Source organism: Electrophorus electricus, chromosome 7 (assembly GCF_013358815.1).
Source record: "Electrophorus electricus isolate fEleEle1 chromosome 7, fEleEle1.pri, whole genome shotgun sequence".
Lineage (NCBI taxonomy): Eukaryota > Metazoa > Chordata > Actinopteri > Gymnotiformes > Gymnotidae > Electrophorus > Electrophorus electricus.
Genome location: NC_049541.1, coordinates 17,981,324 through 18,007,827, shown reverse-complemented (window position 1 = coordinate 18,007,827; position 26,504 = coordinate 17,981,324). Strand labels below are relative to the sequence as shown.

The following is a 26,504-nucleotide window of genomic DNA, read 5'->3' as shown; positions in this document are numbered from 1 at the left end:
ATGACGATCGTGAACGTGATCAATAACCGCCAGCGAAGCAGCGTCCCACAGCGGTGTAAGTGCACGCAGACATTAGCAGACTAACCACGTGCAGGCGCGTGCTCAGTACAGAGGCGTGGCTACAAACAAGACGATTAAGCGCCACTGCACGCGGTGGGCTGTACCACCGCAAACAATTTGCCACAACTGTAAATATTCTACTCGAAGCATTAGATTAAGTGAACTGAACAGTGTTAGATTCACTTCTATTGATATTTATTCACAGAAATATTTGGTAAATTTTTCATTCATTTCTCTTAAATGAGAATGAAATTTTGTTAAAAGGTGTTATTCTGTTTTGTACAGTCATTTATTAAAGGTCTAATATAATTTTGTGATGGTGGCGGCACAGAGGGAGCAAGAGGTGAGGTTGCCAGAAAGTGCTCTTTATTCTCCATAGGTGAATGTACAAAAGTCTGGTAGCAAAATGATAATCAAGAAAGAAGAATGCTTTGCTAGGTATGGTTTGGTTTGGCTTGGCTTGGTAACTCCTCTCACGGTAAGCCATTAATGCGCAGCATCCTCCCTACCGACCTGCGGGTTGAAATAGGTGATAGGAGAGACAAAGAACAGGTGCACCGGGTTAGTAGGCAGGTGATTGGGAACGAAGTAGGCGTTTCCCTTGTGTCTCATGGTGAGTGGGCGTGGTTCCCCTGTGGAGAGGCCGACCCTTCGTGACAAATTTCACCATGACAACCAGCCCTATGCTGTGACTACCAATCCCACCATGCAGCGGGTCTTCACAAATGCACAACATGTATTCAAAATCTAATAGCTCATTATACCAATGGTGGAACTGTTAAGGTTCTACTCCCTTTGTGCAGGGAGACACTCTGCTAGTTCATGATGTCCAGGTTTGTCTGATGGAAATTATACGATTGGGAGGTTAGAGCCATAATAAAAAATGTGACAACCAGCCCATCTCCTGTAATTCAGATTACATGTAGATTAATGATGCTGATACTCACTCACTTACTCAGATCCCTTTTTACTCCTTGTTCAGATTGCTTGCAGAATGAAATTTAACCAAAAAATGAAAACCAAAAAGTATGAAGCTGTTTTGGTTATTTTGCATCTTGGGCAAAGTCATCATGTAACGTGTGTGAGAACAGAGAGACATAATGTAATGGGTGCATGATTTAGTATAATTACACTTTTGCGGTAACACGTTATACATAAAACTGCTTGTTTCAGTTTCCTTTTTATTACTGAGTTATCTCACCAGTGAGCTTGTTGTTATTTACGTTACAGAGAATAAAGAATCTCGTCAACTCCATAACTGGAAAACAGGACACGGGTGAGTACAATAAGGAGGAGGAGCACATGAAACACAGGGCACAGACAATCACTAAAACACATCAATTACCGGGTGATGCTGTTGCCAGGAGAACCACCAAAATCTTAATCCAGAATACCAAAACTGCCTAATTCAAAGGCCAGTGTAATGACAGTATAATGTTAAAGTAGGTTCTGGTGAGTAATAATATCAACATTAAATTCCAGAGACTAGCAGTGTTACGTAGCCAGACTGACTGATGGGATTTTTATAAAATACAATATTGCCAAGGCATTGAAAATGTTTATATTTTAACTTCACAAAATAATAGAAATAAACATTACAAAATCAATAATAATAATAATAATAATAATAATAACAGTATTACTATTATTATTAATAATAATACTAATACTACTACTACTAATAACAATAATACTAATAATAATAATAATAACAACAATTATAAAAACACTAACACTACTACCAATGATAATAATAACAATAAATATAGATGCGAGCAGCACTTCCGGGGCCAAGCACAGTCTTGCCAGTCTGACATGAAGCAACATGGATGCAGAAATCACCTTCTGTGGACACATAACATTCTGACTGTGTCCACTATTTCCTGAAGATGCCGTGAAAAAGGTGTTTGAGGTTAGGTGACAACGAAATAAAGTGTTTTGATGAACTGGAAATTTGATTGAGGAGCTTCCTAAGTTAATAAAAATGTACAGACATAGACATATACATGTATAGATTGGAATATCCCCTGCCCTCCATCCAGTCATTAAAGGTTTTAAAATGTATACAATAGCAATTTGCATATAATGAGAAAAGCTGGTGACTGAGTTTTTGATGATGGTCTAAAATTGAAATATTCAGTGCTGTTCTATTGTTTGTTGCACCATACTGGAAGTTGTGGATGCCTGACTGGTTAGTTGATATGGAACTGAGTGAAAGGCTATATGCATGTGTCTGGTTACATCACATTTGTGAATGTTTTATGAAAACACCCTGTCTCTTTCCAACTGTCTCTTTGCAACCAAGACAAGTCAAGGTGTTTACAATGCACAAACTGGCATTTTGGGTCTAATGTGAATTGGTGGGGAATTTCTGAGTTTAGTTTTGGTGATAGTATAAAAACATAAGAACTGTACCATGTTGCTGTTATAACCTGCACTGATTATATGTTAATATGACTGCAAGTACAATTAGGTAGCCCTGTTTACTGTGATGTTCTATATGGTATGGCATTAAACTTCATTAATTGTTACATTGTAGCATATACATTCATACCAGTCTTACTGGAGGGCTTAAGGAATTTTTTGTGAACAAGTATCTGAAGTCTCTTGTAGGTTGAGCCATGCACTCAAACATTGCAGGCAACATCATACTATAATTACATGTTTGATATAATTGCAAGTATTGATGGGAACTACTTTTATTGACTTCTGCCCATTTAGGTTTAAATACAAGTCCTGTGAAGTGCAAAGTAGGTAACTGTGCACTGTAGAGCCTCCCAGTGTCATAACCGGTTCATTACATGTGTGTCTGTCTGTATGACTGTGTAGGAGTTATGGATTTGAATGTGTTTTCCCTACTATTCCCTACTCCCTACTAGTTTGTCCACCCTTCCACCATGACTCTATGTCCTCTCTCTCTTTGGAGGCAGTTACAGATTCTTTCATTTTTACACTCTCCTCATCAATGATTCTTCTGTGCCCTCTCTCCTCTAGACCTGTAAAGTCCTCCCCACATGCCCCCTCACCAACAGAAACACTCCGCTGCCACAGGAGAGAACTAAGGACTGCAGAGAGGTGGTGGAAGAAATCTCACCTAGATTCAGACCTCAGCTCATACCAGTCTCTCTTTTCCAAGTTCTCATTGGACATAACATCTGCAAAGTCATCCTACTACAGAGGAAAATTTGAATAATCAGCATCTGATCCACGCAAGCTCTTCACTATTTTTCTTCTCTCCTTAATCCCCCCTCCCACTCCTTCCTCATCTCTTACTCCTTAGGATTTCATCACCCTCTTTGAGGAGAACGTTGCGGCAATCTGCCAGCCCTTTTCCTCTGTTCCCACTCTTCCAACCAGTGTGCATTCCCCAACATCCAACTCTCTGACTTCTTTTTCTCCTCTCTCCTCAGATGAAATTCTTCAACTCCTGACTTCCTGCAATCCATCTACATGTCCACTGGATCCAAGGCCTTCCACTCTGTTCCAGACAATCTCAGGAGATCTGCTTCCTTTCATCTAGTCAGTCTGGCTACAAACAGGCACATTCTACAGAAACAGCCCTCATAGCAGTGATGGAGAAAGTTCATGCTAGAAACAGCCCTCATAGCAGGGACGGAGAAACTTTAAGCTGCTAAAGCTGCCAAACTGTCATTTGGTTTGATTCTTCTCTGTAGAATAGTGGCAACAGGAACAGTGGAGTAGGTTTGCTTGATGACTTTTTTCTGTCAGGGGTATAAAGGCATTAATGTCTCTTGAATTTCTGTAATTAATTTAATCTGAATTTCTGTGCAATTAAGACAGTGTTGTCCAAACCTTTTAAAAGCAGGCTTTATTGGACCTTGTACCTACATGGCCCCTTGTGAAAAAGTGATTGCACCCCCCCACCCTGTTAAAACATAAATTAAGTGTGGTTTATCACATATTTGGAAAGTGGAGTTCAATTTCTCTAGCCACACCCAGGACTGATTACTGCCACACCTGTTCTCAATCAAGAAATCACTTAAATAGCACTTGCCTGACAATGTGAAGTAGACCAAAAGATCCTCAAAAACTAGACATCATGCTGTGATCTGAAAAAATTCAGGAACAAATGAAATACAAAGTAATTGAGATCTATGAGTCTGGAAAAGGTTATAAAGCCATTTCTAAGGCTTTGGGACTCCAGCGAACTACAATGAAAGCTGTTGTCCCCAAATAGCAAAAACATGGAATAGTGGTGAACCTTCCCAGGAGTGGCCAACAAAAATTACCCCAAGAGTGCAGCGATGACTCATCCCAGAGGTCACAAAAGACCCCACAACAACATCCAAAGAACTGCAGTCCTCACTTGCCTCAGTTAAGGTCAGTGTTCATGACTCCACCATAATAAGACTGGGCAAAAATGGACTGCATGGCAGAGTTCCAAGACGAAAACCAATGCTGAGCAAAAATAATATAACGGCTCATCTCAATTTTACCAGAAAAATTGATGATCCCCAAGACTTTTGTGAAAATACTCTGTGGAATGATGGGACAAAAGTTGAACATTTTGGAAGGTGTATGTCCCATTACATCTGGCGTAAAAGTAACACAGCATTTCAGAAAAGGGACATCATACCACCAGTAAAATATGGTGGTGGTAGTGTGATGGTCTGGGACAGTTTTGCTGCTTCATGGACTTGCTGTGGTAAATGGAACCATGAATTCTGCTGTTTACCAAAAGATCCTGAAGGAGAATGTCCAGCCATATGTTTGTGACCTCAAGCTGAAGCACACTTGAGTTCTGCAGCAGGACAAAGATCCAAAACACACAAGCAAGTCCATCTCTGAATGGCTTAAGAAAAACTGAATGAAGACTTTGGAGTGGCCTAGTCAAAGTCCTGACCTGAATCCGATTGAGATGCTGTGGCATGACCTTAAAAAGGCGGTTCTTGCTCGAAAACCCTCAAATGTGGCTGAATTACAACAATTCTGAAAAGATGAATGGGCCAAAATTCCTCCACAGTTCAGTAAAATACTCATTGCTAGTTATCGCAAATGCTTGATTGCAGTTGTTGCTGCTAAGGGTGGACCAACCAGTTATTAGGTTTAGGGGGCAATCACTTATTCACACAGGGCCATGTAGGTTTGGATTTTTTTCCCCCTTAATAATAAAAACCTTCATTTAAAAACTGCATTTTTTGTTTACTTGTGTTATCTTTGTCTAATATTTAAATTTGTTCGATCTGAAAGATGTGTGACAAACATGCAAAAAAATATCAGGAAGGGGACACACTTTTTCACACCACTGTACATACTTCTTTTCTTGCCTGACAGGTGTACATGACTGGAGGGGTTCCTTGGCAATGGAAAAATCTGCTTTGGCAATATAATGCAGAGACTACAAGATCTGAACTCAGAACCTGGAGGCCTAACCCTAGCTGTCCAGTGCCATCAGTCTTTTGGTGAGTGACATGTCACCTGCTCAATGCGATTGATCTGCGTGGTGAGTGACACTGGCTGTCCAATGCTAGCATGGCTTTTAGTGAAATTTCGTTGGTTGGTCATATAATTTACAGAAGATCTAAGGTCAAGAAAGAGCTGTGCTTGACTTGAAGCTCAGAGAGTCACACACGTTCTGCTGTGCCTTGTTGGTATTTCAGAAGCAGTCATGTCCTGGCCTCTGACGTCACGTGGACTGTTCACTGTTTTTGTACCAAGCAACAAAGCTTTCAAATCAACATCTGTGAGTTCAGTTATACAGACCATCAATCATAAAATTACATATACACTACTGTTCAAAACTTTGGAATCACTGCATCAGTGTTCTCAATAATCCACCTTTTTGTGGATATGTACATAAAATTATTATAATGTGATACTAGAATTTAAAAATTCATGAATTTTCCAATAACTTTTAGGAAGCACATAAATACACAAATAGTTTTGTCCAGAATTATGTAGAATTGTGCAGATGACTCCAAAATGCTTCATAGACATGTATGGAGAGAGTTAATAATAAAATTAATATCCAGAATACTTCACAAAGGGGTGGAAAGCAATGATCAAATCTTGAGGCAGATTATTTCAGGAGAAATTGCATTAAATTCAATTTAATGAATTATTCAATAGTTAATGACCTTTAGTTCACTAAAATACTAAATGATAGTTTAGAATGACATATCTACATACATTATTTAGACCTACATTGCATAAAGTTGCATAAATATGGGAACCCAAACTTTTGAAGTAGTAGTGTAAATGATGAAAAAGTGCAAAACACATCCATGTTACACACACACACACACACACACACACACACACACACACACACACGTGCATCGTACTGTTCTGCTGCTGCAGGTGAAAACTCTGGTGGCAGATGAGGCGAAGGCCCGATACCTTGTCAAGTTGCACAGGGTCGCTGTGGAAATGAACTCTGACACTCTGAAGAATGGAATACTCTATTACACGCTGACAGGGAAAACTGCTGAATCAGTAACTGAGGTAGGGGAGTGTGTGTGTGTGTGTGTGTGTGTGTGTGTGTGTGTGGGAGGGAGGGAGGGAGAACAAAAATTGAATATTATAGAAATAGCACTCTCTCACTGTCTCTCACTGTCTCTCACTGTGTCTCACTGTCTCTTTCTCTCTTTCTTTCTCTCTTTCTCTTTCTCTTTCTTTCTCTCCTAAGTCTGAGCAGGTTAAAGTCCGTATCCATGGCAGCCGTAGGAAAGGCCTACTTCTGGAATCCAATATTATTCTTTCGAATCGAGTGACCCACATCACTGATAAAATGATGGACACGGTCCCTCCTACTGTTATAAGTGACAGTCAGGTGTGTTTTTCAGATAAGCCAGATGCTTTTAATAATACTGACGTAAATCAGGAAATCCTTCTTTCTGAGTTATTAAGTAAAATAAAACTCTTTTTTGTTATAATTTGCTATTTGAATTCAGGAAAACCTGATGAAGATTCTTTCTGACAATGGAAAGTTCTCCCAATTTAAGTCTCTTCTTGACATATCGGGACATTGTAAATGTGCATGTATGAAACTCTAAGTCTGTCTCTTTGCATCAGAAAACCAACATGGTGGCTGTACACAGTGTTTGCTCCAACAAACACCGCCTTTTCTTTACTGAAGGACGGTTACCTATACTACCTTGTGTCTGATGAGGTGGGTCTGCACTGCAAAATTTCTGCAGTATTTTATATTTAGCATCACTTAACTGGAAACAAGTTGATCTTTGCCTTTATATTTCTGTTCCTTTCATCTCTGAAGGGCAATTCAAAACTACTGGAACTGATGAGAAACTATATTGTTTCCTCTGCTCAGGTTTGTGTTTCTGCTTGGAGAATGTAGTAGGAATGTGGTGTTCCTTCTGTATAGCATATTGAATCTTTTCACATGATGCTACCAAACATCTTTTTCTGTAATTACACTCATGTCTTATTTTCTTGCATTAAAATCAGCTGAGTGTTAGCTACATCATCTCAAGTGCGCAGACTGTGTCCATGGCTAATCAAGTTCTAGCGTTTAACATCACCCTTGTTGTGAGTACTCAAGAATTTTCACACTTCATTTCATGTAACACTTCACCAGGAAATGTTGGCATTGCTAAAATGTATGAGAAGGAGTCAGTCAACAAACACACACATGCTGACCACCTCTAGCTGAATTTACAGTTATTCAAATAGGAATGTCTGGTACACTGTGTGATTAAACATACTGTACCATCCAACAAACACCACAAAAATGTAGAAAAGCTATTAGCTTTTTGTCTGTTCTGGCATGTCAGTTATTCCCATTTATTATTCGGTCATAAAGTCTCTGGCTGATTCTCATTCATGTTTAGTTATGTAAGTAGTGTTTGTGTTGGATGGACATTTCCCAATATGGTTTCTGCTCATAATCAGGGTCAAATGTTTATCAACGGGGTAGCAGTGGTTGAGACAGATGTTGAGGCAAAGAATGGACGTCTCTATTCGCTAGATGAGATTCTAATCCCGCCCACCATAGAACCCGTCCTCCCTCATCGGTGTGACATTACTGAAAATGTTAAATATAAGGTGAGTTTTGGCCATGCATCTAGAAGTTACGTTTGATTTAAATCTGCAGAATCCCACATCATCTAAGAAAAAAAGCTACTTTTGCTTGTTGGAGTGAGAGCTTCTGTGGAAGACCATTTTGTCTTTTGTCTCCAGGGTCTGTGTGTGAGCTGTTCATCAGTCACCAGGTCCACCTGTCCAACAGGTGTCTCAATGGTAAGAAGATGCCTTCTTCATAACTTTTATTATTGTACGCCGACTGAAGTTATATAATTCAAAACATTTTATCATTAACAGGTTTACAGAGGATTTACAAATACCTAGTAATCATTATAGCTGTATGTTTGTCTGAGTGATGGAAAAGAGTTTAAGGTTGATTGTGGTTGAGGTTTTTAGTGTCTATCTCAAGGTGCATATCTAAATTATCTGTGTATATCTACATTTCTCTCCCTTGTGGCTCTTGTGTGAAGAACATGTTTTCCAGGGGCTGTGTGTACATGAAAAAGTCTCTAGGCCTGAATATTCCTGTTCTGGGCTGCAGCCTGTATTGCAGTGAGAACCGTACTGTGAGTATGAGAACCAACACCAATCACTTCATGTGTCCCAGATCTGCTCTAGCAAGCATTGCAGCAGCCTTATAGGAGCTGGTCATCGAAATGTCAGTTTCAACAATAATACAATACAATACAATAACCCAAAGTTTCTGGGACTGGTGAGACTGGGTTCATTATTAGGCTTTACCTCCACAGATTCAACATGCCAACTTCTTTGTTTTATTTATAATAAGAGAAAATCCAGCAAACGCATGTGCAGTAGTTCGGTCTAACACACTTACATATACTCAGGGCACAAAGTCACACTGTCATAAAGTAAACCTCCAGTAGATACGTTTATCCCTGAATCTTTACACTAATTACTTAAGAGCAGAGTAGATTTGTACATTGTACATCTACAGTACTATGTACATCTACAGCATTTTGGGTGTTTTGTATTAAAACTGAAGCTAAAGTAGAACATGATGTCTCTCTTTCTCCATGTTGTGAAGACCCCACAATGCTGTAAAGGCTTTTTTGGATCAGACTTTTCCCCTTGGCCTGGTGGATTCACTGCCCCCTGCTCCTCTCATGGCATGGTACACACACACACACACACACACACACACACACACACACACACACACACACACACACACACACACACACACAAACAAACATACATGTGTGCACATAGGCACACCCCACTTCACAACTCTCCCTTTGTTTCAGTGCTTCGAGGGTATAGGTGGCAATGGCACTTGTCAGTGTGAGCCCAACTTCAAAGGGTCCCATTGCCAGTACTGTGCTCACCCCAACAAATACGGCCCATCCTGTGACCAAAGTGCGACTCAAGAAGCATCGGAGTACCCTCCCATATCCATAGATCAGATCCATCTTTATCAGCCTCGACTGTCATAAGAGCTTCAGTAATCTCCCTTCACCTCTCTTTCCTGTACCCCGGCCTTCTGGTGTGTGCAGGACATGTGTGACAACCGCCAAGAAGCCCACGGCACGTGTAAGTCAGGCTCCTGCAAGCCAGGTTTCTCTGGGCAGCTCTGTGATAAGCACACCCAGCCCTGCAGGCCCAAGCAGCCGTACCACGCCCATGCTGACTGTGTCTACAGCGAAGGAGAGCTCATGTGAGTGCCTCGCCTCTGCCCCGTCCTTAATCTGCCCTTAACTCCACCCTTACACTACCGTTAACCGACTTGAGTGGTTAGAGAAGCAGGAGGGAAAGCTCCACCCTGGGACTTGGTAGTGATGTTTAAAGGCAAGTAAGACTTTTCTTCTTTTAGTCAAGGGTTGTAATAGGTTTGGTTTCGGTTAAGATAGAAGTAAGGCTGTTTTTTTTTTATTCACTTCATCATATGGTATGAAGATGTGAAGGAACAAATTTTTCCAGTCAGGGAGGGGTGTGTTTAATTTTACTTGTGTATCTTTGTTCAAGGTGTGTGTGTAAGCTGGGTTTCAAAGGGAATGGATTCCTGTGTGTGGAGAGTGACCCGTGTACTTCACCTCCCAACGTAGGCTGCAGTAACAACGTAGGTCAAGAAAGCATTTGTGTGTGTTGGTCTGCGCACACGTGTGAATGCGTGTGTGTGTTTCTGAATGTCTTTGTTCTCTCTCTCTCAGGCTAGGTGTATAAAAACTGGACCAGGCACCCGCAGGTGTGAGTGTCTGAAGGAGTGGAAAGAGGATGGAGATGAATGCCAGCCTGTCAATAACTGTGTCAAGCCCTCTAGAGGCGGGTGCCATCCTAACGCATCATGCGTCCATGTAGGCCCAGGACAGGTGAGACGGGCTGCTGCTTAACCCAGACACTCAGTCCAGCACAGACTCTAGACTAAGGGCACTTGCACAGCATATTGTGTCATGGATGTTGCCTTAGAGCCACTTTTGCCTACTCTACATCAGTCCTTTGTACATTTCTCCAATGTTCCATACATCCATCCATCCAGACAATCATTCAGCCTCTGTGTTTGCTGAGCTTGTCAGTCATTCTTTCTATTTTTTTCCAAAATTACTGTATGTGCAAGAAGAATTACCATGGAAATGGGAAAGATTGTGAGGCTATCAATCAGTGTATAGATCAAATGAGAGGATGTCATCAGCATGTTAGTGTGACACACGCGCACACACCCACCAACATCTACACATTCCAAGCAATTTCATTTAAAAAAAAGGCTGTAATGAAGGGGATTTTCTCACTGAGTATGTTATTCATTAGACCACCAGAGTGGCTGGAGCTAAAATTGTATCAGCAGACATTGTTGCCAAGAGTGGACTCATTCACCTGATCGACACAGCAAGTATTAAAAAAACCCCTCAGAAATGCAGTGGAATCCTCGTACTGTTATGTATTGGAAATGATAGACTGGTGTTTTTTTGCCAGGTTCTCATCTCTGATCGTAAGCTGAGCGAAGGTTTACTTGAGGTGCTGAACCAGAGACCACAGTTCTCTCTCTTCAGGGACATGCTTCTTGTGGGTATCCCCTAATGCTCTTCTTGTAGGTCTGTCATACTGCCAGTCTCTCACAGGGAAGGATATGATTGTCTCTCCCTAGGATTTATGGTGTAAGCATCATTAACGTGATTACATTTAGCTTTTGTGGTGCTTTAGAAATTCAACTTGACTGAGGAAATGGAGAGCGCCTCTGGTTTTACATTGTTCGCACCTACGGACAGTGCTATTACTGAATATCTGAAGAACACCGGTGAAAGCTCATTGGTACTGTACACACACACACACACACACACACACACACGTTTGGTGTTTGTTTATATGTGATAGTGTGTGATTTCTCCAAACTAGGACCTGAATGTGACACGTTACCACATTGTGCTGGGTGACACCCTGAGGCAGGCGGACCTGCAGGATAGCCTGTACAAAGACACCATGCTGGGTTTCTCCTATCAGATAGGCATTTTCTGCAAAGACAGTAACGTAGGTCGACTCTTTACCCCTGTGAACGGGGAAATCATAGGAACATATGGGATGTAGGAGAGATGTGCGTTAAACCACCCAGTACCCATGAGAACAGCTACTCTGTTCCCAGTCAGTTGTGGAAAATGGAGCCTAAATGCTCACAGACATGCAGACAGACACTCAAAGACCCACACAAACATGTCTCCGTCTTCCCACAGTAACACTAGTGAGTGAGGAACAGTCGAACCCTTTCATACACAGAGAGCATCGAGAGCCGCACACTTAATAAATCTCTCTCTCTCTTTCTGTCTGTTCTTCTCAGTGGTGGGTGAATAAGGCTCTGGTGACTGCTACGGACATTTTGACTTCTAAGGGGATCATCCATGAAGTGTCTGCTGTACTGAAGGTGCCCAGGAACCTCTGTGACACAGCGTCCACCAAGATCATCCAGGTGATTCCCTCTGCTGTGCACAGCTCGCCCAGACTCTCTCACCCGCCACACGCCTTCACAGGCAACAGGGCAGACCCACTTTGCTGAGCTGTTTGTCAGGCATGAGTTTGTGATCTTCTGGAATAACACTGTATGCAGGGGCAGTGCATGGACTGCTTTCACCCAACCGAGAGCCGTTGTCCCCCTGGAACCCAACAAGTATTCACGGTAAAATCAATGGCACGTCTCTAAAACAAGCTATTCATCTAAAACACATGCATTAATTACTTTATGTGCCACCGTTTACAACCATAATCTAGTCAGTTTAAACAAACAATAGTTTAGCTTTTTAAATCCATTCAGTGCTCATTTGGGAGTGTGGCTGTGTTTCATAGATGTGGCTAATGGTATTTTTACATTTCCATTACATTTACTGTTTTTACATTTAAATTTCCATTTTTACATTTTTGCATTGAATTCAATATTATGTTCTTGTTCATATAATTTTGTTTTTATCGGTGTCACTATTGTTAATAAGACTTCAGTCTCAGCTGGGTTTCTGGGTAAAATGAACATTTAAATGGAGCAGACTGACATGTCCTGATTTTGTCTCTTTTTTTTGCCCAAAGTCCATAAAAAGGACCAAATGTGCATATAGCAGGAGGAAACACGGGATGTTCATTGGCTGTGAGGCTTCCTGTCAAAAACAGACCATCGTACGTGAGATTTTTAAATTGCTTTCTTCTGTAAGTTGTTTAAATGATGGTGCTGAATTTTGCACATGTTGGATTGAGTATGTTTTAACAATGATGTGATTTTACTGCTATTTTGTCATCATTAAGTTTTGATTGGAGGGAGGTTCCCTCTCTTGTTTTCTCTCTCTCCCTCTCTGTAGGTAAGGAAGTGTTGCGAGGGCTTTTATGGTGTTAACTGTGAGAGCTGTCCAGGGTCAGAAGGCCAGCCCTGTTTTGGTAACGGTGTGTGTGTGGACGGTATTAATGGTACAGGAGCGTGTCGGTGCAACCCTGGCTTTAACGGCACAGCCTGCGAGTCCTGCCAGATGGGAAAGTACGGCATCCACTGTGACCAAGGTATTCCGCCGTGGAATCTACCTTTGTAACGTACCTTTGTAATGTACAACAATGTAAGTTCCCAATACACTACAGGTAAAAGCTTGTTAAACCTCCACATATTTCTCTCAGTCGTATTAGTTCCCTTTTCCCCTTTTTCTCTCTTTTCCTCTCTTTTCCTCTCACTGCAGACTGTAAGTGTGTGAATGGTCACTGTAATGATGGTCAGGAGGGGGATGGCACCTGCGAATGTGACGTTGGATGGAGAGGAATACTCTGCTCTATAGGTGAGGAATTACACACACACACACACACACACACACACACACACACACACACACACACACACACACACACAAATTTAATTTATTTTTTGTGATGAGAAAAGAAACTTAGCTCCGTGTTTTATTTCAGCCATAACCACAGACTCATGTAAAGGGACGTGCCACACCAGTGCAAAGTAAGTGAGACCCTCTCACTCTCAGCCCCCTCTCACTCTCAGCCCCCTCTCACTCTCAGCCCCCTCTCACTCCCTGATCCCTCTCACTCTCAGCCCCTCTTCTCTCTGACTCCTCTCACTCTCTGAAACATCTCATGCTCATACTCCTCTTTCTGGGACCTCCAATATACCTTTATATTTGTCTTAAAATGTGCGTATTTTGTTATAACTTTGTTTGAATGTGTGTGTGGTTTTCAGTTGTCTACTGAACGTAGCAGATAATTCATATTACTGTAGATGTGCAGCTGGTTACCAGGGCAACGGTACATACTGTACAGGTAGGTAGCGGTTTAAAGATTTGCCCCCTGCCACGTTACAAAGTGAAGTTTGAGACTCGGCTCTGTTTGTATTTGTGTGTGGGTGTGTGTTTCCTCAGCGGTGAACGCTTGCGCGAAGGATAATGGCGGATGCTCCTCCAGCGCTTTGTGTAAGATAACTATCAGGAAGTTTGTGTGTAACCCAGGTTATGCAGGGGATGGAAAAGTGTGTGTGTGTAAGTCTGACATGTCTCAGTTTCAGTTGTGATGTTTCTTGAGTGTGCATGTTTGTGTGCATGCTTGAGTGTGCATGTGTGTGTGTGTGTGTGTGTGCATGTGCGTGTGCATGTGTGTGCATGTGTGTGTGTGTGTGTGCATGTGTGTGTGTGTGTGTGTGTGTGTGTGTGTGTGTGTGTGTGTGTGTGTGTGTGTTTGGGCACTGTAATGTGCTGTTGGGGCCAGTGTACTGTCCATTCCTTTGTGCGTCATGTTGATGACTTTGGCCCTCTGATTCTCCAGCAATCAATCCATGTCTGGACGGTAGTGGAAGGTGCAGTGTCTATGCAGACTGTGTACACACAGGCCCAAACAAGGTTGGTTTCCCGACCATGTGCATGCGCATGTGCATCTGTGCTTGGTTTTCATATGTGTAACCTAGGGGTCGTAAGGGCAGCACAAAAAAATCAAAACCCTGCCATTAAGCAATCTAACAAGCAGAGCATTACAGGCTAAGAACACTTGAGAGAGTGAACATAAGACTTAAAGCTTAACGCCAAATACAACAGGGGAGTATACGAGCAGCCAAGGGAATGGACAGCTAAAGAGGACTACTTAGAGAAGGAGTAAAGAACACCTCCCAGGAGGAGCAAGGAGCCAACCAAAGCAGGAGGTGTATGGTTAGGCAGAAAGACTCGAGAGGTGCCAACACCAAAGACACAAAAGACAGAGGAGATCCTGACAGAATGCTAGAGTATTGCTTTTTAGTAGATTCACAACAACAACTATGACTACTATTACTACTACTGCTACTACTACTACTACTACTACTAATACTTATTCTAATACTAAAACTAATGCTACTACTAGTACTTCTATTAATACTAATACTACTACTATTATTAATACTAATACTTCTAAAACTAATATTAACTTATGTAACAAACTTAACTTATGAACCAGGTTCTGATTCTCAGTCATGGAGGCTGCAACCCAGTTGGTTTTAAATACCTGAATTTGACTTCAATTGCAAAAATTAAGTGAAGAAATAAAAACACTGTTCACTATGCTTTCAGACAGCATGTGTGTGCAAAGCAGGCTACTCTGGAAATGGACAGCAGTGTAATCCTATCAATTTGTGTTACAAGGTAAGAAAGCCTCTGGACTATGAGCCCAGCACAGCAAAACCCATTTGCCTGTAAAATGCACTCAGCAGCCTATCTTGTACTTACACTCACTAGAGATTAGGTACAGAGTGTTATCATGCACAGGAGTGTTGCTGGGGTTTTTACATGTGGAACTATGATCCACCGACCAAAATTAACCAGTCAGCTGCAGCCTTGTAAATCATACCATTAATCAAGAGTTTAATGATGGCCAACATAAACTATGTACAGCAACCAGATATTCAGTCTCTAACTGTGCACTGGCCATTTCTACCTTAAAGTGGCGATCAACTAACTAACTGATATTTTAGGACCTCTCCTAAAGGGTTCTGCATCATATTAAGAAGTCTGGAGTTCCCTTTGTCCAGATAGGTAGTAATGAAGACAGCTGTAATGTGGAATCCCCAGGGATCTGTTCTTGGTCCACTTTTATTTAAGCTATACATGCTCCGATTAGGCCAGTTCTACGACACAATAAGATTTCCTATCAATGTTATGCAGATGACACACACATATACACTTAGTTCTCTCACTGGATGATTATCCTAATAGACACTCTGTCTCTGTTTGTAGCACATAAATAACTGAATGACAGAATTTCCTGAAAGTAAATAAAGACAAAACAGAGGTTATGATATTTGACAACAGAGCAGAGAATCTCTAAATTGTTCCCCATCGTGAATCTAGGGATCTAAAAATGTAGTAAGAAATCTCAGCCTTAGAAAGTTCTTGGAGATCTAATAGACCCAGGACTGACCTTTACTGGCCATATCAAATGAATATTAAGAAACTATAAGGGTATTAAGAAAGGCTTAATGTTCCAACAAGACCTTGGACACTTTTGTGTGATTTTATCCAACCAGGATTTTGTGTGATTTTATCCAACCAGGTTGACTAATACCAGTTGACTAGTATATATTTTGATCACTTGCTCAAGGAGTACAAATCCAGTAGGTCTCTGAGATCCAAGGATACAAGGCCAAGAATGTGGAGCCCAGAATTTAAACCAAACACGGAGAAGCAGCACTCATTTTTTTTTTTTTTATACATGACTGATAACTCCAAGATGAATTTAGATGTGGCCCAAATCTTTTTAAATCGAGGTTAAAAGTGTTACTGGTCATAATTGAGCTCTCTGTATTAATTTATATCTGCAGCACTTTATTTTATAATTATATATTGTTCATCTTTTATTTTCATTTATTAGTTATTGCTGTGTAAATCAGATGTAACTATTTTTCAAAAAAGCTTCCTGAGGTTATAGATCTTGGGATGAAAAACAATCTTATTATTTCATCATTTTATTTCATTCACTATTTTTGTGTGTTTGTCTGACGCGCTTTGAATTGGCACTGTGTATGAAAAGTGCTGTACACATAAACTTGCCTTGTTTTGCCTTCACCTAAAGTAGCTGGTGTATGCATGTAATCTGGCATCACAGGGTTTGGCATGTGTGACTGCACTGAGCCCTAACGTAATAAATGAATGTGAATAGCTGTAATCTATTCATCTGATCCTTGTCAGAAAAATGGAGGCTGCCACAAGCAAGCCATCTGTATGATGACAGGGCCAGGGGAGAGGAACTGCACCTGTCGCAAGGACTACATGGGAGATGGGATGACCTGCAAAAGTAACGTCATGCAGGTGAGAGCCAAGGAGCGTTCTCTCTCTCTCTCTCTCTCTCTCTCTCTCTCACACACACACACACACAAACTCTCTGCCATCTCATTTTCACTAACTTAAATGTGTCTCCCATTGTGCCTTCAGGAGCTCCGAAACAGAGAGCTGACAAGTTTCTTCTACAGTGTGTTAGTGAGTCTCAGTCATTCATTTGAATTGTATTATTGATGTTTTTTAATAATTATTTTTCTGTTTTCTTGAACCCTGTGTTACAAAATATTAGTTAATGCAGGCAGGAAATAATCAGCATATGTTTATGCTTTCAGTGGTCTGATGCTTATTTCCTACAAGGACATGGTCCATACACTGTGTTTGCTCCTAACAATAAGGCACTTAAAAAGGCAGAAGTAAGTCCAAGTGTTTTATGAAACTGCCCAGTGTGCATGTTGAATGACTGGACCAACAGTCCTCTCGGTCACGCCATAATCCTGCATCACTTCCCAGTACCAGAAGCCAGAGAATAAAGAGAGCAACGCAGCGCTGGTCCTGTACCACATCGTGTCATGCCGTATCCTGATGCCGGAGGACCTGATGAAGCCCCGTAACCTCACCACGCTCAGCGGGGAAACGCTCACCATCTCCTACTTGGAGGTAGGCGTGCTGACCTCAACACAAAAGAGCCACTTCACTCCCTGCAGTCCTACTGAGATGTATAAACTGTGCTTTGTGTGCAGGGCTCGATATATATCAATAACAAGGCCAAAGTGGTGTACAGCGATCAGGAGAGCAACAACGGGATTTTCCACGAGATCGACACGGTTCTCATCCCCCCCAGCTTCCAGAAGCTGAATGGAATGAATAAGTCTGCCAGCCTCGTAGGTGTCGGCATTTATCTTGAGACTGTCTTGCGTATGGAAGATGCAAACCACTAGTTCAGTGATATTATCATGCAGCAAAGTAAATACCCTTGAAGGTTTTGCCTCTTTTGACCAACTTTGTCAGACAAATCTCTTGATCTAATGTTAATGGTGTGAATAAATCCAGGTTTCCTCATCTATCAAATGATGCTAAGAATTATTTTATTATTTATTTAAAAAAAAAACTTTGAAGAAATGAGCTTTCACATAGCAAACCCCTGACCTCAGCACCTGTTATTGCCTCTTTTACAGAAGTAGCTTCAGAGGAAATTTAACTTCCACTGTTAGATTAAGTCACTTTAAACTACTGAGAGCACAGGAATGAAGTTTAGATTCCACATGTTCCCAAACATAGCAAACAACACCTGCTGTACAGGGAGTGCACTTAGAGATTTTTTCAAAAACACCAAATGACCTCTAACCTGGACTTTATTTCACCATTTATTTCTGGCAGCCTGACCTCAAAGATGTAGCAAATGAACACGGCTTCAAGACATTTTTCAAACTGTTGGAGGTGCGTACAAGTAAAATCAAATCAAATCACTTTTTTTGTTGTCACTTTACCACATATGTGAAAGTGAGTGAAAAGCTTGAGTAGATAGTCCCCCACAGTCTGTAAGTAGACAATGTATACACATTAAATACAGAATATATACACATTAACATACACCCTTTATGCTGTGTTTCCAGAAGGTATAAATATATAAGCTGTGAAATATACAGATGTACACATTTCTATTATAGAATATATGGATTATGTTCAAATACAAGGTGTGGATAGAGTTGTACATGACATAGTTGTGTCAGTAAAGGTTTAGATGTACTAGAATTGCATGGTATGATCTGTTCAGAAGTTGTCCCTGTATTGTACCATACACACGGCAGTATGGACGAGAGTGTGATGAAAGCTACAAGTCAAAGTTGGGAGTCAAGTTCATTTGTATTTGTTTGCTTGCTTTGTTTGCTTGTTTTGTTTTTATGGTTTGTTTTTATCAAATGGTTCTGGAATAAATTTTATTTTGAGCGTTCAACCATGTAAATGGACCACCCAAAGCAAAACCTTCAAAAAAAGTGTTGCTGGCTTCTGCTCTGCAGAAAACACTCCACACTTTTGTGACTTGGTCTGTTGTTGCCAGGACACGGAGGTGATAGAGCGGGTGCAGGACCGCCTCCATCAGCCTGTCACGCTCTTCCTCCCCACCGACTCCACCATGGCTGCCCTGCCTCAGGAGCAGAAGGACTTCCTGTTCGGCCTGCAGAACCGCGCCCAGCTGAAGGAGTACCTGGAGTACCATGTCCTCCATGATATGAAGGTAAGGCAGTAAGTTCATTCAGTGCAGATGGTAGCAGGCTGGACCCAGTTCAGACAGAGCTCAGGAGGACCTACGTCACTGTTTAGAGCTCCACATGCCTGCTGTGCATTGTGTTTCTGATGGAAGTTCCAGCCATAGAGGAAACTGAAGCTTGTGCCATTGTAATCCTGGGTATATATGCAATGATTTTGTATGTGTCTTCTTTAGATGCAGTCTGCAGAAATGATTCATTTCAGTTCAATGAAGACCCTTCAGGGCTCTGACGTCTCTGTGAGCTGCGTAGGAGAGGATCAAATAGTGAGTGATGGAAAAGTCTTGGACTCAGGAGAGGAGCTTCAGGAGAGCAAGGACCAATCAGGGAACAGGGAGCACTTTCCAATCTGTAGTTCAGTGTTGTGCTGTGTGTGAACTTGGGCCCTTCATCTTAAACAAGCCATGCTGAAAAGGATTGAATGTTATTTATAAAGTTAAGTTACTTTACCATACTTAATATTATTGATATCACTCACTTTTTAGGGTGAACTGTACATCAGTGACAAAAGTTGTCGGATTGTAAAGAGGAACCTAAAGTTCAATGGAGGCTTGGTTTATGGTATTGACTGCTTGTTAACACCTCCCAGCCTTGTGGGGCGCTGTGATCAGAAGGACACTGTAGACATCACAGTAAGTTCCACATAATTCCGATCTATGCTGACAAAATCCTCTACTGATATGCAGCATGCATATTATATGCAAATTATATAAATTACATACTTCCTATTTTAAAAATGTTTCTTAGCTATGCTGCACTCTCATTTTGTATTATATATAGATTATATAAATGGTTTCTTTTCCTGTGGTAGATGCCTTGCAGATATTGTGCTGTTACAGTGTCATCTGCTTGCCCTTCAATAAGTAAACCAAAGGTATGTTTTCTCTAATCACAAATCCATGCCCATTTCACTATGTACACATAAATGACTACCTTTCCAAAAAATCAAAAATGCTTCATCCAACTCATACAAACACTATGTGAAAGATATTACATTTGTTTTATATGTATTTTTCCATGAAGATCTCTCATTTGAGTATGTTCCTGTAGTTACCTTAAGGCTAATCATTTCTATATGTTACATTTTATTTTAACATGTTTTTGGAATGCAGTCTATACAGAGGTGCGACCTGCCCAGACGCTTCTCATCTGTGAATGCTGGATGTCAGTGTGTGTGCACCATGGTCATATGGAAGCCCAAGTGCTGCTCAGGTTACTACGGCAGGGATTGTCTCGGTACAGTAGTCCAGACTTCATTCACATTTTACTAAAACTCACTAATCATGTTCTTGATGTCAGCTATATTTGGGCCCTTCTGGGTTCTTAGACATTGTTGCTTTTGCATAATAACAGTGAAAGTGATGGTGGCATTGTGTGTGTGATATTCTCACTACAACCTGTTCTCCAGCCTGTCCTGGAGGGCCAAGATCCCCCTGTAGTAACCATGGACAGTGTGATGAGGATCACCTAGGCAACGGCACCTGCACATGTTTTCCTGGGTACCAGGGAGTGGCCTGTGAATTATGCATAGATGGCCACTTTGGACCAGAGTGCAAAGGTCACATTCTCTACTGAACATGTAATAATCTAGTTGAAAAGTGTTTGCAAAGCTGAATAGTGAACTACAGCGTGTGAATTTATATATGCATCTTACTAAACTTTTTGCTAGTATGTGACAGTTTCATTATACATTCAGCTTTCCACACATGAATGACACAAGCACTGTGCCATAATTATATCCATGAAAAGCTTTTTCAGGTGGAGTGGAGGAAGTGGAAATTCTATTGAATGTTTTTTCTCCCCCTCACTTCGTGTCCCCACAGCCTGTAACTGTTCTGAACACGGATCATGTGATGAGAGTCCAGACGGTACAGGTTCCTGCTTCTGTGATGAGGGCTGGACTGGTCCACAGTGTGAACACAAGCTGGGTACGGCACACACCCACCACATCTCCACATTGTTTGTACAGCATGGGGTATGTGAATGTTCCTTGTATCTGTGCTGAAACCCTCGCTGCCTTTCTGATGCCGTAGCCGACAGCCCTGTGTGCTGCTTGCCATGCAAAGGCGGTGTGTGCCAAGAACAACTCCTGTGTTTGTAAACCATTTTACGAGGGAGACGGGCTCACCTGCACAGGTAAACACTACACTTCTCCAGTCTGGCCTCAGCTCTCGTCCTCCTATAACCACTCCTTCAATGCAACTACTTCTCCAGAAAGGAACAACCTGACAGACAGAAGTAGTGGCTTGTGCTCCCTTAGTCTTTGGTCTGTGTAGGAAATGAGATGCGATCGAGAAAAGCTCGACCTCTCTTTCAACAGACATATCGGACTAGCGGAGATGATGGCTCACTTGAAACCATTCTCCAATCTCTCTCCCCTGCCTCCAGTGGCTGACCTGTGCGGGTTCTGGAATGGAGGCTGCTCGAAGAACGCCAACTGCTCCCAGAAGGACGAGAAGGTGAACTGCACCTGCTTGACGGGCTACTCTGGAGACGGCCATGTCTGCTCGCCGGTGGACCCCTGTGTTACGGATGATAACGGAGGCTGTCACGAGCATGCCATCTGTACAATGACTGGAGCAGTGAGCAGGCTTCTCTTCCTCTACACCTACACCTTCCTCTACACCTTCATAATGAACTGTATATTTTTTATATGCTGTGTGTGTGTGTGTGTGTGTGTGTGTGTGTGTGTGTGTGTGTGTGTGTGTGTGTGTGTGTGTGTTTGTAAAACCCCAGAATAAGAAGAAGTGTGAGTGTAAGCCTAACTACATTGGTGATGGTCTGGAGTGTGAGCTGAAGGTGCTTCCAGTGAATCGCTGCATGCAGGATAACGGCCAGTGTCACTCTGACGCTCAGTGCACTGACCTGCACTACCAGGGTGAGAGTTTCAGCCTCTCTCTGTGTAACTGGAATGTCCTAATATACAATAGATTTGGTAAGTGATTGGACAGTAGCACTGTACACCTTTTCTGCAATCCTGTTCTACACGTAGTCCATTTCATGGTCACAGGAGTAGTAGGATGTGCAAAGAAGCCCAGGGGTCTGGTTTCTTCTTCCAGCTTCTCCTGGGGGATCTCCACGCTTCCCCAGGCCAGCTTGGAGACGTAGTCCCTCCAGAATGTCCTCGGTCTACCCATAGTCCTCCTCCCTGTTGGCCATGTCTGGTATACCTACGGCAGGAGGTGACCACATGGCATCCTTATCAGATGCCTGAACCACTTCAACTGGCTGCTCTTAACAGCGGCTCTGCTTTACGCTCCTCCAAAGTTCATGAGCAGGTTATGGTTGGGAAATAGTAAATTGAGAACTTGAATTTATAGCTCAGCTCCGTCTTCACAGCTACAGTCTGCCACAGTGACCACATTACAGAAATTGCTGAACTTATCCTATGGTTGATATCACAATTCCTCTTGCCATCACTTGTGAACTCAGTTACTTAAACTCCTCCACTTGGGGTCAGGTTCTTGCCCAGAGGGAGTGTGCCACTCTTTCCCAGGAGATCACCATGTCCTTCAACTTGCCTCCTTTTCTGCTTAATGGTGTCCCTCACTGTTAAAGTCCACAACCGGGTTTTTGGGTTGACGCTATACCAGGCACTGAAAAAGATTTAGCCACAATGAACCTGCTTCCACAATGGAGATTTTGAACAGGGTCCACCCATACTCAGTGTCCCCAATTACTTCAGAAAGTACAAGAAGCTCTCTTCAAACCATTTGGGAAAGTGTTTCCAAGCAGACCCTCACTATATGTTTGGGGCTACCAGGTCTGACCGAGAATGTTCCCTGCCATCTGATCCAACTCAGCACCAAATTGTGATCTATTGACAGCTGCGCACCTCTCTCCACATGAGTGTTCAAAACATGGCCTCAGGTCAGATGACACAACCACAAAGTTAATCACTGACCTTTGGCCCAAGGTGCTCTGATAATATGTACACTTATGAGCAGGCTTGCGTTCAGACTTTGTCTTTGTTGTACACCAATCATGGATAGTACAGAAGTCAAATAACATCCCACCTCTTGCTTCAGATTGGGCAGAACATTCCTCCCAGTCACTCCTCTCCAGGTTTCCCAGTCATTGTCCACCATATGTCTTCTGTAATAAAATACTGTCTGTAATACTGTTTGCTGAGAATATCAACTTTCTTTGGTTTGTACTAGGGAAACCCTGCAAGAATGAAAGTTCTCACATTGTTTCTCTATTTGAGTGAAATATAAGTAACTGTATGGATAATTGTTTATTTCTTGGCCATCAGGGTGAAATTGTAGGGTTAAGGCTAAATGTGTAATCTACACTTTAACTGCTTTACCTCAGATAAGACCGTTGGGGTCTTCCACTACGGTTCTCCACTGGGAGTGTACAAACTCAACTACACACAGGCCCAGGAGGCCTGCAAGCAGGAGGGAGGCACTATTGCTACATACACACAACTGTCCTACGCTCAGCAGGTGGGTGTAGATGCAAGTAGGCACACTGAGCATCTGAGCAAGAGATAGAGATGGCTGTGTGGTATGTTTGACGTCCTATCTGTGGGCCACGCAGGCTGGGTACAGTCTGTGTTCTGCCGGATGGCTCGAGCAGGAGCGCGTGGCCTATCCCATGAGCTATTCCCACCTCAAATGTGGCTTTGGTCACGTGGGCATCGTGGACTACGGCAAACAAACTGACCTGAGCAGGACCTGGGACACGTTCTGCTACCGGCCAAAGGGTAAGACCATGCAGCTTATGACGGTGTATGACAAACATAAAACATGTTAAACATGTTAAACCCCATAGTTCAACTATGACTCCAAACTCAAACCATAACCTCAGCCTCAATCCATAATCCCAATATTTAACTATAACAACAACCTTAAAGCTTAATTCCAACTTCAAGCCAAACTATACTGAGCCTCAAGTTTGCATTTAATACAACAATCCATGCTGTTAAATATAGATGGTGCGTGCGTGCGTGCGTGCGTGTGTGTGTGTGTGTGTGTGTGTGTGTGTGTGTGTGTGTTTATTTATTTATTAATATTATTGTTTTACCAGATGTGAAATGTGAGTGTAAGATGGGCTACATTGGTGATGGATACACTTGCACTGGAAACCTGCTACAGGTTCTCTCCTCCAAGCCCAACTTTTCCAACTTTCTGTCAGTGAGTATAACAGTTTACAAGCTGCATGAAAAACATGTTCTGCACTTTCCAAACAGAATCCCTGGACTATTAAAGAAAACACTCCTGAGTAAACTGCATTACAGCCAGTTTGTTGTTACCAGAACATATTACTTCTGGTTTTATCAGAGTAGTTCTTAAGGACTAGCATTCTGTGCTGTGTACATTGATGCACTGATATCAGATGCACTCATATCAGACTATTTCCACCAGATTTGGCTCTGATGTTCCCCAGTAACTGACACTGACTGGTCTCATAAATTGTTCCCATCCCCAGCAAATCTTGAATTGCTCCAGAACTTCAGCATCAGGTCAAGAGTTTGTGAGGCGTCTCAGCAACATAACCACCCAGTCCACCCTGTTTGTGCCTGATAATGACGGTCTCTATGAGAACGAGGTAGCTTGGTCCTCTCCATACCACACAGATGTCTGCATTCTTCATGAGTCAAGATTAAAGGTGTTTCACACTCCCCCTCTCTCTGGAATAGACACTGTCCTACAGGGATTTAGAGCACCACCTGCTGGATGGGAGAGCTCTGGTGCTGCAAGCTCTCATTAACGTCAGCCATGTTCGAACACATCTGGGACATACACTCAGTGTGAAAGGGGTTCCTAGCCTGCAGAGCCCCCAGACACTGGTAAACATTTACCTCCTTTAAGCTGCATTATAGCTAGTGGATGTTCTAAACAATTACATTTACTTCAAGTCTAAATCAGGCATGCACAATGTCTCCTGAAAACTGTGTTAGTGGATGCAAATAATTACCAACAAAGTTTAACAGATCCTTTCTGCCTCCAGGCTTCCTCTGGATATGTCAATGACCGTTACATTATCGAATGTGACATTTTTGCATCCAATGGGATCATCCATGTGCTGCATGGACCACTGAAAGCTCCACCCCCTCCGGCCCCTTCCCTCCACCCCGCCCACAAGGCAGGGATGGGCATCGGCGTTCTGTTACTCGTCGTCCTTATCGTGGCTGGAGCATTTGTGGCCTACCATTTCTACACCCAGCAATCCAAGCCTTTCCAGTTCCACTACTTCAAGGTTAGTGTGGACACGGTGCGTCACAAGATAGCAACATGTTTTTAATATCCAAACAGAAAAATTAATCCAAACATGTGAAGAAAGATTTAATAAAAGGAAAATGAATTAGACTGTTATAGTGTGTATATGCAGTATGCAAGTATGTGTGTTTGGCTTTCAGGAAGATGAGAATGAAGACAGCAGCCCTTCTGGATCAGCCCCGTACATCTCCAACCCCACGTATGAGTCCACACCTGCCCCCACTGACCCCCACCTCCCAGCAGATGAGGTAATTAAAAGAATTACAGTTACAGATTACAGTTATGCATAATTACAGTTACAGACTGAAACGGAACAAAACTTTGTGCTGCCCGGTTCTAACACTGGACTGTGTTACAGAAGGATGACGAGCAGCAGATGGTTGCCAGTGGCTCTTATGATCTTCTGCAGGATAGCTGAAGAGATGTGGGATCTCACTCAGACACTCTCCGTACAGCTCAGAGCCTGAACTGCTGTAGAGCAGCAGGACACTCAAGTGCTGCAGTACCTTAGTAGACCATAAGAGGGCCGAAGAAAAAAAGAACAAAGATAGAACGGCAGTTTCATAAAGTTGAACTGCAATGAACTGGACATTGACGACCCAGTAAAATGGGAAGTACTTTTGTGATTATGTGTGTAAAACTGTTTACGTCTTTATGTGCATGTGTTCTGTGGTTGAATGTTTACATGTTTGTTGGCCTTTATTATTCCTTTGGTATAACAAGTTTATGTTCGTTACCACTACATGCACAAATAAACAAACAAACGCATTTGTATCAGTTGTGATTCATAAACTCTAAGGTATATTTCACTGAACATAAATTTCTAATCAGCTGGATAACTTGAGACAAAAGTCGAGGCTATAATGTGCCCCTAGCCCTTCTGCCACTGTCTTCTCATGTGTGTAGCCTGGTCCAGGCTGCACACGGTCTGTGATTTGGGAACAAGCCAGAATGGTGCAAGTTTCAGATACTCTGGACAGGGTTATAACAGGGTTATAAATACAAGTCTTATCTGATAGAAAAAAGTGTGTATTTAGTCTTTGATGCATTTTGAAAGAGCTGTATTCAAAATCCTTTTAGAATACAATAATACTCTGTGCCAGTATCACTTGTTCTCTTTCTCTCTTGGTTTACTTAAAAAAAACTGCCCATTGAAGAATAGAGCATTTCTTATGTGTTTTTAGTGAGGGCGAATTTTTCTCTCTTTTTTCTGTCAGTAGAATAAAATATCTGTT

The 26,504-nt window shown here is 42.1% G+C and overlaps 1 protein-coding gene across 1 annotated transcript; it reads left to right on the top strand.

Moving 5' to 3' along the window:
* On the top strand, nucleotides 1-26,504 carry LOC113569121 (stabilin-2-like). Its single transcript, XM_035528199.1, is given in 58 exon segments — nucleotides 1-55; nucleotides 1,950-1,972; nucleotides 5,372-5,483; nucleotides 5,682-5,764; nucleotides 6,382-6,525; nucleotides 6,710-6,853; nucleotides 6,975-7,047; nucleotides 7,101-7,192; nucleotides 7,298-7,351; nucleotides 7,489-7,569; nucleotides 7,933-8,085; nucleotides 8,221-8,280; nucleotides 8,535-8,630; nucleotides 9,110-9,196; nucleotides 9,330-9,441; nucleotides 9,562-9,739; nucleotides 10,048-10,141; nucleotides 10,233-10,387; nucleotides 10,615-10,714; nucleotides 10,828-10,905; nucleotides 10,993-11,082; nucleotides 11,221-11,328; nucleotides 11,413-11,544; nucleotides 11,849-11,977; nucleotides 12,116-12,184; nucleotides 12,586-12,672; nucleotides 12,852-13,047; nucleotides 13,218-13,313; nucleotides 13,441-13,486; nucleotides 13,724-13,803; nucleotides 13,902-14,018; nucleotides 14,302-14,375; nucleotides 15,075-15,146; nucleotides 16,689-16,808; nucleotides 16,932-16,976; nucleotides 17,111-17,191; nucleotides 17,289-17,435; nucleotides 17,519-17,659; nucleotides 18,156-18,215; nucleotides 18,838-19,014; nucleotides 19,222-19,311; nucleotides 19,531-19,677; nucleotides 19,857-19,919; nucleotides 20,158-20,281; nucleotides 20,454-20,603; nucleotides 20,869-20,973; nucleotides 21,079-21,094; nucleotides 21,096-21,181; nucleotides 21,434-21,627; nucleotides 21,782-21,923; nucleotides 23,360-23,493; nucleotides 23,588-23,753; nucleotides 24,077-24,183; nucleotides 24,479-24,598; nucleotides 24,690-24,839; nucleotides 25,001-25,249; nucleotides 25,410-25,517; nucleotides 25,628-26,504. Coding segments are annotated over 58 exon segments (6,252 nt in total). The 3' UTR covers nucleotides 25,688-26,504.